General features: G+C 36.6%; 1 protein-coding gene across 1 annotated transcript in view; it reads left to right on the top strand.

The window, feature by feature from the left end:
* Window positions 1-13,941, top strand: part of LOC149803001 (uncharacterized) — a 326,500-nt gene that overhangs the window by 262,020 nt on the left and 50,539 nt on the right. Inside the window, exons 35-36 of the mRNA XM_089953863.1 lie at window positions 9,383-9,508; window positions 13,365-13,456. Of these exons, the coding sequence (XP_089809989.1) occupies window positions 9,383-9,508; window positions 13,365-13,456 (218 nt within the window). The remainder of the gene's footprint in view (window positions 1-9,382; window positions 9,509-13,364; window positions 13,457-13,941) is intronic.

Raw genomic sequence — 13,941 nt, 5'->3', positions numbered from 1 at the left:
TGTTTCAGGATTTAGTTCATCGGATATATTAAATCCGCGCTCTTCTAATTTTTTAATAGCAACAATCACATCATTGATATTTTTCGTAATTCATATATATATATATAAATATTATATATTTTAAAAAAAAAAAACAGCAACCATGATGAGCAGTTATCAATCATGGGTCTTTCACTGGCCTATGTGTTTCACGAGGTCCTTTCAGACTTGAGATTTTTGTCTTTTTTTAACTTCCTTGATTTTATCAAGGCGATTTCATCTTGAAGATTTTATCTCAGTCTTACAGAACCTTTCTAATGGTTTCTCGGCATCCTCGTGACAGAGTCAATGGCCGCATTCTTTCTGAATGAGACCCATGTGACATGGAGCTTTCTGCATCCAGGGTTACTGTTTATTTTTGGGGGACTCCAAAGCGAAAGTGAAACTGTCTGTGTACATACCCCCCCCCCAGATCAAAATCCCAGGGGTGAAAAACACACCCCCACGATTCGACGTGCAGGAGATATGTACACGAGGGCCCTGCTGGAGCCCCCCAATTATTATAAAACCCTAAATGGGCACCGTCGACAATATGTCCATGACGAGACTCGAACCACTGGCATTTGATAAAGTCGGGACAAGAGTAAAACGCTTTACCACTGCACCACGGTCTCATCTAATAATACAGGGTTTAAAAAATTATCATATAGGTAACTACTGACAGACAGTTAACAAGTTCTAAAACATTACTGCTGAATAAGTTCTGAACTGGATTTTAAACACTAAATTTAAATTCAGAATTTAAATTCTGAACTGGATTTTAATTCTAAATATTACTGTGAAAATAACACTTACCTGTACTGACAAACGTGGAAGTGAATAGACTGTGGCGCAGTGTGTATACAATTGGCTGTAAAAAAAAAAATAACTATACCGCTCTGCTTGCTGGATAATATTACCTGTAAGGTAATGATATGTGTGTTGCACAATCACCTTGATAAGGGGAGGGAACTAATTACATGAGATATGCCTAACGGAGTTATCTTCCTTGAATACACTAAAATTTATAGAAAAATGAAATAAATATAATTCTACATAATTACTTGATAGTTTATCTCCATTATTGATATTGGAAGGTGATTTTCTGTTTATATTTTTTTGATAAGGTAGATTTGGTTATATTATCTGCGACAGAACATACCACAGCGGTGTTAATACCGAAATGTTTGCCAGCCGCGCCCATTGACTGAAAAACTATCTCTTCGCCGGTCTCTCTATTGAAAGATTTAACTGCCCTAGACTCTCTCTTCCCCCCAGCATTCCCACGTGCAACATTTCGGCGTTGTGTGATAGCTTGCAGGTTAGATACATTATTATTACGTTTCTCTCTGTCAGTATGATCGATCACAAGACCGTCTTTGATCTCTCCGTTAAATACCTCAAACACGAAGCGATGACAGAGATAACTTTTATTTCCAGCGTTGAACCTTAGATAACCAGCATTATTAACAACACCAACTGGTTTTTTCAGCCTACAGTGCCTAACTATTCCATTGCGAATCGCTTCGTAATTCTTGATGATAGGTTGTGGGACAAAATTCTTGATTCATTTTATATAATGATGTATTTGTCTAATTTATAATTTGTCTGAAAACTTAGTTATATAATCGTGCTCACATTTTAGCGCGACATTATTATTTTTTTTGTTATAATATCTTTTAAGTTCACGGTATCTCTTTCCCCCGCAACTTGCACATAACTGTGTTTTACCCCTGACCCCAGCACCACATCGCAGACATGGTATTGGTCCTAAACTCCCCCTTCAGATGCTTTGGGAATGTTCCCTGCAGAATTCTTTTCTGCAGGATTTGTTACAAACAGTTACAGATCCAACTTTAAGCCACTTGCACTGATTTATTATATATATATAATATTTCTTATTTAAATGTTTGTCTTAAATATAATATGAAGGAGTTTGAAAGATTATCTGCAATCAAGCCCTGGAAAGCTTCTAGATTCGATCTTGACAGACTAACTCCTGACTCGCGGAGACAAGCCCTGACTGATCTGTTTGATATTATCAGGAATGCCAAAAAAGAATTCCATAATCATGGAGCATCTCACGTATGGTCTACATTCAAAGTTACACGCGACACTGACTCTGTCAAGGACGCTACAATGAATGATGCACGAGCAAAAACGATTATCGATTACTTTGATAATCAGAAATACTTTTACAGAATAAAATTTATTGTGCAAGCAGATTCCGATACGTGGATTATCCATTATAAAAATGACCCTGTCCTTGCTAATGGAAAACCATTCTGTTAAGTAAAGATTCCAAACCAGGAATGTTGACTGGGATTGATAAACCATATTACGCTCGAGCGTATCCTGTGACCGTGGTCATTTATGGAATCTATCTGATAAAAACGCAAAAAGTCAATAAACTTGCCCCAATGAGATTCTCAAAGCTGAATTGTGTAGCTGAGCGAGTAATGGAACATTTCAAAAATGCGATGTGTGGTAACGGTCTAACTGATCTCAGACGTTCCAAGATAGCAGTGTCGGCTGAAAAAGTCAAGGATACAGGAGCGTCAATAAACGATGTTGCTGAGCTAGAAAAAGCACTAAGACTTCCCATAACCGTAACAACGATAACAGAGAAAGTATTATACAAATCGAAATATAATCGGAACGGAGCTCCAATAAATATCATTGATCATAACGCTTACGCTTGGACTAATGCAGTTACGATATTTCCGTGGGATCGTGTTGTGAAATATTACCCCCCAGAGTTTTCCAGGGAGAACTCTGGTAAAAATATGTTTGATTTTATTAAACAGATAAGCAAAAACGACCCTGTGTCGGTATGGTTGTTTAAAAGTTCCGAAGATGGCGAGCATGATCAGTTTGTAAGATCTAATGATGAATTATACCGGACGGAATCTCTGCAACAGGAAATGAAAAAATTCGCACAGAGATATTCAGAAAACACTGAGCAATTATTAACTAATTGTTTTACAGTTCCGAGTGTTGCCGCTCACGCCGCCAGAGAAAGAAATTCATGGAAGCCAACCCGAAGTGAGTTTCTCGAAGATATACAGTTGAGTTGTGTCGTGTATGGACATGGCGGTTTGTGGAATACCAAGTATGACCACAAGGATATAATTTCTGTAGACATGGTTGCATGTTATCCGGGAAGCTTTCTTGGGATGGGCGAGTGTAGTGGATATTTTAAAAGATTTGGACATCCCACAAACTCGATGACGCGAGTTGCTATAAATGGTCCTTTACCCGATTTTGACCTGACAGGATTTGCTCATGTAACGTCGTTTGAATTCGCTACATCCAATTTGTTATGTTTGGTTTGGCAGATATTTCTCAGAGAAACGTTGGACACCAATAGTGTTGTTGCGATATATGCTTGACAGCCGAATACTGGTATCGTTGACGGTCAATGAAGTAATCATATCATATCGACCGCAGACTTCGGTTTGGTTACCAACACCGGAGCGTATTAGTCTCGATGAAGTCATTGAGGAATATGCACGAGAGTGCCCCCATCAGACCATGGATGTCATTTACAATAACGCTCCTAATATTCTTAAGATTAAACTCAGCAATAGTGAAAAAACAGCAAAAGATCTCGATAGAAGAATAATCGGTAAATTTACTCAAGGTGGTGCATATGATCATAAACAACATCACTCACAATTGATTATGGATGATGCTGAATTAAATTTTATAATTGCTGATGCCGCTGCGAGAAATATATTTTGTAATCGGGAGGAAGCTTTCTTGTCCGATGGAACACGGTTGGGCACAATTGTTAGTTATATTAATGGAGAATCACCTCAGTACACACATTTAAGATCTTCGATGCTGGCTTATGTTTCTATAAATTTGCTATCGCAAGTAAATAGATTTTCCGACACTGCAGTTAGAGTTGCAACGGATTCATTTTATGTCGATAAAAGATATTCAGAATCACTGGCTCATTTTACAAGCAATGATAAATCATGGAGTTCGTGGAGAATAAAAATGGAAATGTTACATGGATATTGTGAATCCACTGATGTTGCGATTAAAGACAGTTATTGCAAATCAGAATTATCAGAAATGTTGGCACCGTCTGTAAATGATCCATCAAGAGACACAAAACCGTTTATTTGAATGGACCGGGAGGTTCTGGTAAGACAACTCGAGTGATTGAATTATTTCAAAATTCAGATATGATTGTGCTAACACCTACACACAGACTTGCCAGGGAGATGAAACAACGAGGAGTTAATTCTTGTACTTATCACAGTTTTTTCAAATACAGCGGTGGTGTGTGGACTCCTGACTGAATGGGAGAGAAATATATTCCGTGGATTATTATTTGGGATGAAGTGTGCACAGTGCCATTAGAAACATTAAAAACATTTCTTGATTGGCTGCTAACAAAAAATACTGCAGTGATAATGTGCGGCGATCATGGTCAGCCACCACCTTTTGTTGGTCCATCTCCGCATTTGTGGTTAAAAGATTTTGTAGATTATTATGAAGAAGTGTCTGATGATTATAGATCTCTTGATGCAACATTGAAGGAATTTAAAACATTAATCAGATTACAACCGAATAAAATTCAATGTGAAATTATGCGTAAAATAATTTCAGAGACTTCAATGAGCGTCTTTTGGAAAACATGGAAACCAAACGATTTGATAGTGGCAAGTAGAAAGATAGTCAGAGACACACTTCAACAGCAGTTATTTCAGTTACAACGGAAGAAATTTCCAATGTTGCCAGTGCCATTGTGTTATAGACCAGCTGATACACGACTACAAAATATTGACGTTGATATACAAGGACAGTCAAGAAAACAGAATTTAGTATTAAATGATATTGTCACAGTTGATGTCAATGTTGTTGAAGATGCACAAAAAATGAACAAATCCCCTAGGATGCTAGGATATGCAATGACGATACATTCATCTCAAGGATTGACTATTTCTGATACAGTTGTTTGGATTTTTGATGATCACATCAAGTGGTCAAACTTAGTTTACTTAGCTGTGTCCAGAGTCAGAAGAATATCTCAATTGTGAAGAATTGTTTTGGAAAAGTCAATGGCTGATGAAATTAATAATGAAAACAACAGTGATATAATAAGAAAAAAACTCAGCGGTTACAAACAGAGTGACAAAAAAAATAATCGAAAATTTGACCTTAATGTTGAATTTATCATGACACTGAACAACAGGATAATCACTGTGCAAGCTGTAATTGTATAATGTTGTGGCAGTATTCGAGTAATAATCCAAAACAATTTACCGTAGACAGAAAAGATAATAGTCATGGTCATACATGACAAAATGTGATGCTGACATGTCTTGAATGTAATCGAAGTCATGGTGCTGGCACCCTTGGTGCTAGTTAAGTGATCTGGGCAGTAATTGTGTGTCCTCGGGAATTACTTGTAATTGTTCACATGTGCATCCACGTTGAGGAGCAGTTAAATCCAGTCTGTAGATTACTGGTCTACCAGTGGATCTAGTTATGTTAGATATCTTATGTGTGGTGATGCTCCAGATAGGATCAGTCCTCTTTTTTTTACCACCTTCAAGTTCACCTGGTTCATATAAATATCTTACAGTGACATCACCCAGTATTGGTTGTACTGAAAAATCACGTCGTTGTGGTATATTTTTTTTGGTAATTGCATTAATAGGTTTCATGTTGGTTGTTCAAGTAATTTCATTATTTAATGCAGCTATCACGCTTGGTAATCTTGCGACCCATTCGCGTGATCTCTTGTCCTGAATGAATTTCTTCACGTATTGATATCCAAATAACCGCTCAGCAAGTATTCGATTAAATCGCTCAACAATTGCCTGATCACGGTGAATTTCAGTATGTCCTCATATGATGGTGACATTATGTTGCTTCATCAGCAATGATACTGCACCCTGAAATTCTTTGCCAGGATCAACTTGTAATAGATTTGGCCATCGCAGACCACCTCGTTGATAAATTTGTTTAAAAGCAGAAGCAACCTCAGATGCTGTTTTAGTCGTTAACGGTTCTGCATCTTTGTATTTACTTGCAACATCAACAACAGTTAACGCATACTTGTATGTTCGACAACGAACGGTATCATGTGGCAGAAATAATATATCAGCCTGATGAACTTCATTAGGAACACTAACATTAAAATGTGCAAAATTAATTTTTCTGGGACGCAGTAGATAAATTTGCCATATTGCCTGTTTGGATAACCAATCTGCTGCAGTATCACGTGTGACTTTTGCTGCACTGGCAAGTTTATTAATTGCTGCGCTACCCCTCCAGTATCCTCTTGGGGAATAATAAATCAACTCCATTATAATTAATTACCAGCGCCTAATACAAGCTTAGATTTCATCGCGGACTTTATTAACCAACTGGCTAACCTTTCTTGGAGAGATTTATCAGTGATGGAATTTAGCGCATGAATTAATTTCACATCCGCGAGATGCCTATCTTGTAGATTTTTACTTTTATAAGCTACATCATGGACATGGCATGCTTTATCGATAGCATTTATTGGTTCTTCTCCAGGTTTTGGTCGATCTTGGTCATCAAGTCTGATATCAAGTCAGGTTCCAGGACCACAATAATTATATCCTGGGAGATGTTTTTCTCCTGGGTATTTAGCCCACGGAGCTCCTGGAAGTTTTCCTAATTTTGCGGCAATATCACCTCCTTTTTTTTTTTACTTGACTTTGCTTTGGCTTTGGTTTTGGCACTGACTTTGGTTTTGGTGCTGACTTACCACCTGACAGAGTCAGGGAGATAAATTTGAACTTTTTTATACCGCATCGCTCACACTTGCCCGTAACCGCAGATCTATTATTTTTTGTTGTAATGGTTGTTAGATCACTTGTTGGCATGCGCGCCCCGCATTTCACACAATATAAATCCATATTTATATTATATTATTCTAATGGAGATCACTGACTTTTCTGCTACAAGGAAACAAGAACCAGTTAAGCATCATCCGATGCTACCAAATTCTGTCCGAATGATTATCACGGGTCCATCTGGATCGGGTAAGACTCAGTTGTTGTTAAATTTAATAATGAAGTGGATGAAGTGGGATAAGTTGAATTTGGTAGCTCCATCTGTGGATGATCAACGATGCTACAAAGTGTTAAAAGATTTTAATGAAAGTGCAAAATCATTAAATGATGGTGATGATGTTGTTGAATTTATCACTAGTATTGATGAATTACCGTCTGTGGATGATCTTGACGGGTCAGTTAACAATTTAGTCGTGTACGATGATGTGATGTTGGATAAACAATCAAATCCAGCTAGGATATTTTCCAGAGGTAGACATAAAAACACAGATGTGATTTATGTTACTCAAAAATTAATACAAATACCGCCAGTAATCAGAGAGAATTGTAATATTCTTACTGTGTTTAATGGAGCTGGTGTACACACGCTACGATATATTCATCAGAATTGGTACGACAGTGATATGGATATAAATAAGTTTAGAAATTGATTTAGTCATGCCCAATCAACCCAGCACGGATTTATAACAATAAATCTACATGATCCTTGAACACGGTATCGGGTCGGGTTAGATACGATTTTTGGATAATTTTTGTACCTCGATAAAGACCTTAGTTTTCGAAAAGGGACACAGGAGGGCAATGACAACAAAGGGCAGCAATGATGGCAACAATTGCATTTACATAAAGCATCATTCGGCATTTGGAACCTTAAGATTCAAGGTTTTATAAAGGGCTTATTTCGGCATTTGGAACCTTCTAAAAGTTGTAGGATTCGCCCTCCCTGCTGCTTGATGACATACTTTTTACCCTTGAACTCTAAGTTTCTATACAACTGGTTGGCTTTTCATTTCACTCTACTATTTAGACAGATGTTTTCAAATTTAAATTTGTACAAATTAACACATTTAAACAGATGTTTTAAACTGGCAAATTGAAGAAAAAAACAAACTTCACTTAAGTATAAAAGATAGTTGACAGACTCAACATACTCAGCACTTTATAAATTTGTACATCTATTTAGCAGTACATGTATGTTGTTTTTCTAGGGTTTAATGACATTTTTCAGCACAAGATAGGCTATACATGATGGCCAGTATAAATGGTGGAGAAAGGACCTGGGAAAATCCCAGAAAGAACCACCAGCCCATGAGACGCTACTGGCCAGCTTTCTCACATACCCACATTGGCCGAGCCCAAGACTCAAACCCACGCAGACAGAGGTGAGATGGCAGTGATCCGTAACAGTGAGCACTTTAGACAACATGGACACTTGGGACCCACATGTATGTTGTTAATGGGATGCTAGATGCAAATTATTGCCTACAAGTTTATATATTTTGCAGGGTGGAAAATGACAAAATGATATTTTATTTAAAATGCAAATGCTAAAAAATTGAATGCTGATTCATTGGATGGCATTTTATGGCACGTTTTAAGATTCAGAAGAAATGCATAAATGGTATATGGTAATATAATGAAGGATAATTGATGAAATGCTAGCTTAAGTGCAAAAGCCAAAGAAATGCTTGAATGGCAAACACAATTGGTAAATAATGAGATTCTAGCTAAAATGCAAACACTAAATTAATGCAGGATTGATAAATGATGAGATTTTATCTGAATTGCAAATACAGATGAAATAAGTTTGAAATACATTTTGGTAACATCATTTTATTCAGCTTCTGTAAGGTCCTTTTTTTTTTTTGCAGTATGCAATAAGTCCTTCCTTCACTGAATTTCATAGGTCATTTCCACTATGCTGTTATAGGGTAGTATTCACTTTCTGTCAATTTTTCACAACCTTCAACTGATTTTTCCTATAATATATGAGTGTTACATTCTGTTTATGTTGCAGAGATGTTTTCATGCACCATTTATTCCTTACCTTTGACCTTTTTGATCCTTTTTGTTGATGAGTACATGGCCATGTTGGTTAGGGTGCTGGTATATGAGATCTTGGTGGTAGTTGCCATTATTCATGGCATGGGATTAATTCTAACTTGGAACAAATTATAAGTCTCTAACACCTGTATGATTAATTACATTGTTGTCATTATATATATATATATATATATATATATATATATCCTTTTTTTCTTCATATAATCATATAAACAAACATATCATGTGATAAGCACTTTCTTCTCAAGTGTTTGATCTCTCAGAATTATATGAGCCATTTGAAGTCGTCTACTTCTTTTGGTAAGGGCAGGATAGAATCTTGAGCTTGAAGGGGCCTTTAGTTCCCAGAAAGACACTGTCCTTCTAAATCTGTGACAAAATTTGTATTTCTTTTCTCACAGATAAGCATTATATCTGCTGACCAATATACAGACTTTATGCAATAATTGCAGATCTTAGAAAGAATTATGGCCCTTCTGAAGAATATCAACACAGACGATATTATGATATTGATACAGATGGCTGATATCATTAAAGATTTAACAGAGTCTCCAGGACAAATGACACCTGCAATGAAGGTAAATTGAGACAATGGCATGTCACAGTTTTGTGACCCACCTAACGAAGATCAATGAAAAGTACTGTATTTTTTAACAGTGTACACGTGTCAGCAAAAGACAGGAATTTGGGAGGACCCCATACCCTTGGACAGATGGGTTAATACCTCCAGCAAACTTTTTTAGGGGTATCAGTTTTGCAGTGTTACAAAATATTACAGTAAGTTGATTGATTGGAGTAACAGATTCTTTTGTCTTAGATAGAAAGTGGATCATTGCCACTTCACCTTTTGAATTTGCGATTTATAGCAACCCATCTTTGCTACCAAAGGTTTCTATTAGCTTAAGTCTTCCATAGTGAAATTTGACATGCACAAGAGAAAGTACTTGTGTGTATTGCTAAGCCATTTGGAGTTAAGTTAGTCCAATAATTTATTTATTTTGCCTACACTAAACACCAGAATAGATTTCCAACATTTGGCTAAATCTCTAGCATAGGCACAAGTTTTGCTTTTTTATCTCCTTAAGCTTTATATCTTGCAGAAAAGTATAGCCCATGGAAAACTGCAGCTTCTCTGGTCTCTGAAAAGTAAGACTGCAAGGTTTATCAAAATATCTAACCATACACAGTTTACAATAACTGAAACAATACAATTTGATTGAAATGATGAAACACGTTTTCCATTATCTTGCTACTAATCTTACTGATCTGTTGACAGGTATTAAAATATGCATGCCCTACTTTGCTTAGCATACAAAGATGTGTCTTTGTTAAATCTACCAAGACCAAGAAACTCTGCAGTGGCTTACAAACTTGAAACAGTGTTTCTTTTTGTTTCTTTTTTTAAAAACATGTTAATAATGAAAGGCTCTATGAATGAACGTGTTGTTTAAGGGTAAATACTGAGGTTTAAAGACAATTTTATCAGTATTATTAGTAAATGAACTTGATCTTAAATGCTGTATAATGTGCACTGTAACTAATTATAATTAGTATCCACCCTTTTCACGACTGCTTCGGTGGCCTAGTGGTTAGAGCATCTGTCACAGAAGCGGGAGGTTGCGGGTTCGAACACGAGCCAAGTCATACCAAAGACTTATAAAAATGATACTAACAGCTGCCTTGCTAGGCGCTCAGCATTAAGAGGTTAGTGTTTGGACTGGTTGGCCTGGTGTCAGGATAATGTGACTGGGTGGGACATCATGCTACATTTCTGCAGCATGATGCCCCAATGCTAGACATCATTATAAACTGCCATACTGCAGACATCATAGTGATATGACTGACCAGTTGTGAAAGGTACATTAAAAATCCTAATCACACAATCACACACACCACCCTTTTCAAAGTGATACCATATTCAGTGTGAAAATCACAGATACTTTTAAGAAAAGAATTAACATAAAAATCTTACTAAATAATCCTCCTAAACAAAAATGTGTTAATGTATAATTTAATTGGAAATGGTTGTTCCTGTGTCAATGACAGCCACATCCATGTTCATTTACACATTTACTAAGTTTGTAAATATACCAAAAGTAGTTTCTGTGAGCTGCTTTATTTACACCCATCTTGGGTTCAGTATATCATGTTGTGATGTTGTCCATCTGTGCCTCCATCCATCCATTAGATTTGGTTGTCTGGCCCATAACATTGTTAAAGTTGGAGAGATTTTCATCTCATCAAACTTTATCCAGACATATATCATTGTTGTTTATCACTCACCATTGTCATACCCCCTGCCTCGTGTTCATGATCAAATGAAAGGTAAATGTAATTCTATTACTTGTGTCTTTGTCAGAGTATAGTGTTTTAACCACTGAGATATTTTAACAGAACTCTGACCAGTAACATTTGATATATAGACAGTGTATCCCACATAGCAAGGAACTTGTTCAGAGCATAACATTTGAACCACTGTTGGTTTGTTAGTGAAAGATGAACCAGTTATATATCATGACTTGACATTGTGTGTCACATACTAGAGCCATGGCCCCTGTCATAAGATCAATGTTGCAACATGAAAAAATATCATTTGTTGACCTCCATGCACAGTGTAACTCTTTAGCAAATGAAGATATGGTAATGAAACTTATCATTGTCATATATCATGACTCAACAGTGTTTCATGTGTTTAGTCATATCCCATGCTTCGAGGTCAAGTTCACTACATAGAATAATCAGTCAGTGGCATCACTTTTTAATTCCTAAAGATGTTTTGATAAAACCTTACCGGAAATAGCACCATGCATAGTAGTAGTCCCTAGCTCAAAAGACAAGATCATTTGTAGTAAAGGTTATGAGATGGGTGTATTATGTGCCAGGACTGCTCTGATGTGGGAGGTCGCATTCAAACCCCTGCCGAGTCGTACCAAAGACTTAAAGAAATGGTACTAACAGCTGCCTAGCTAGGTGCTCAGCATTAACACATTAACCCCTAGCGATGACTTTACAGGGCAGGAGGTAGTAGCCTACTGCCGAGCTCTGTAGCGTCATGGTCATGCATGATACACTAAAGTGGGTGGTATTATAGAAAGGTAGACAGATGTAGCTCTACAATGATACCAAATAATCTGGAATATCTAATTGCACTACAAAATACAGATAAAAAACCTCATTTTTTGGACCCGACTTTTTTTAAACCCAAATTTCACCCATGGTCGGAATCCAATTTTGTGTCTGGATTTTAGACTTTTTGGTCTCAGATCTAAGGCAGACTGGTATGAACTGCAAACAGACAGATGAACCTTTGCAAAAAGTAGGATAAGATGGGCATTTGGAATAAAGAGTGGTCTCCATACAAAAATAATGGCTCCGTTTAGCCAAAAAAAAAAAAGAAGTCCAACTTTTACCCTTCTGCTCATGCGCGAGTCAAATAGCCAATGAAAAACGATGTTTCTAACACAACTAGGCATTATGTTATTGAAAGATGACCGGGGATTTGGTGTTTGCAAGTCTATTCAGAAATAGCCTTCAAAATGTGTTTCCTGCTCAATTTTCAGGCAAAAATGACAAAAAGCTCCAGGGGTTAATGTGTTAAGAGGTTAGTGTTAGGACTGGTCAGTCTGGTGTCAGTGTGGCATGATGCTACGTGTCTGCGGCACATTATGCTACAGAAAATCAGGATCATTGTAATTTCAGTTTGCCTCAACTTCTAAGCGAGTATAGATGGTACTCTTTCAACAAACAAGATGCTTTAAGTGCATCCATAAGTTAACTGTTTTCAGTATAGATGCTTAAGATGCATTTAACTAGTATTAATCATCAGGTCTAGTACAGCTCTATCTGACAGACCTAACAGAATATCTCTTTGTCTTCTTCGTATGTAGTGACATGAAGTTTAGTAAATGTATTATTGAAATGGATGAGAATTAGGAAACTGTTCAACACTATAGTGCTAAATATTGTGTCTAAATTTCATTTGCTTAGTGTTTGTAGAGGTCACAGATAAGCAAATGTTTTATACTCTTTAGGCTGATCTGAGTGACTTAAAGTTATTAAAGAGGTGTATTATACTTTGATATTTTCTGTGTATCAGGTACAGATAGTGTGAAATCTCTCTAAACTAAGTTAAACCAGCATCAAGGGTTGGAGGAGATACCTGCACTAAATTAAATAAGAAGAATCAATATTTTTCCTTATCAAAATGTAGTTGAATCACTGTTTCTCAAGGACATTTGCCATATTTATCAGCATATTTGCAATATTTTCAACTGATGTGCCTTGAGCATGGGTAAAATGCATAAGAGATTCCCTGATCAATTTGTCAATAAAATACCATTTAACCCAAGTAAAACTGGAATTATGATTGATATATTTCATTTCAGGATGTTATTTAATTTCTTATTAAAATGTTTAAATTATCTGTATCAACAGAATGATGCCAAATCAGTGTTGTTGGAGATCCACAGTAAATTTGCCAGTAACTGGTACAAAGCAAGTTCACAGCAAGCAAAAGATCTCTCAAGGTGATACTTCCTCCTCCTGTCACTTGTCTGTGGATCTATAAAGCTACTGCCAATACTATTCATGCAGAATGATAGAATATGAGTATTCTGGTGAAACAATGGATAAGGTTTTGCTGTAATTCATCTATATTGTCATAATTCACAAACCTCTGGTGGGATAGTTTTATAGTGAAACTATAATCACTGGAAGATTGACCCTTTCATATTCATGAACCCCCATCCTCCCTTTAACTCTCAGACAGGGTCTATGCCGCTGGAACATTTTAGGTCAATTTTTGTTCAAGTATTTCAATATGGTTATAAATTAGTAATTGATGCAAGTCCTTTTAAATTTTACTGTTTAAAATCACAAATGCAAAGGCTGGAGACACTGGAATAAGGCTTGTCAGATCTGCCACAAGTTGGGAAATCTAAGTGGCTTGATAAATGTGAGTAAAAACATGTCAGGGACTTGTGAGCTTCAAGTGATGTTGAATTAGGAACAG

This window comes from Sinohyriopsis cumingii, chromosome 3 (genome assembly GCF_028554795.1).
Source record: "Sinohyriopsis cumingii isolate HCF-2022 chromosome 3, ASM2855479v2, whole genome shotgun sequence".
In the NCBI taxonomy this organism is placed as follows: domain Eukaryota; kingdom Metazoa; phylum Mollusca; class Bivalvia; order Unionida; family Unionidae; genus Sinohyriopsis; species Sinohyriopsis cumingii.
Note: the sequence above shows the minus strand (reverse complement) of the source record. Positions and strands in the feature narration are given on the sequence as shown.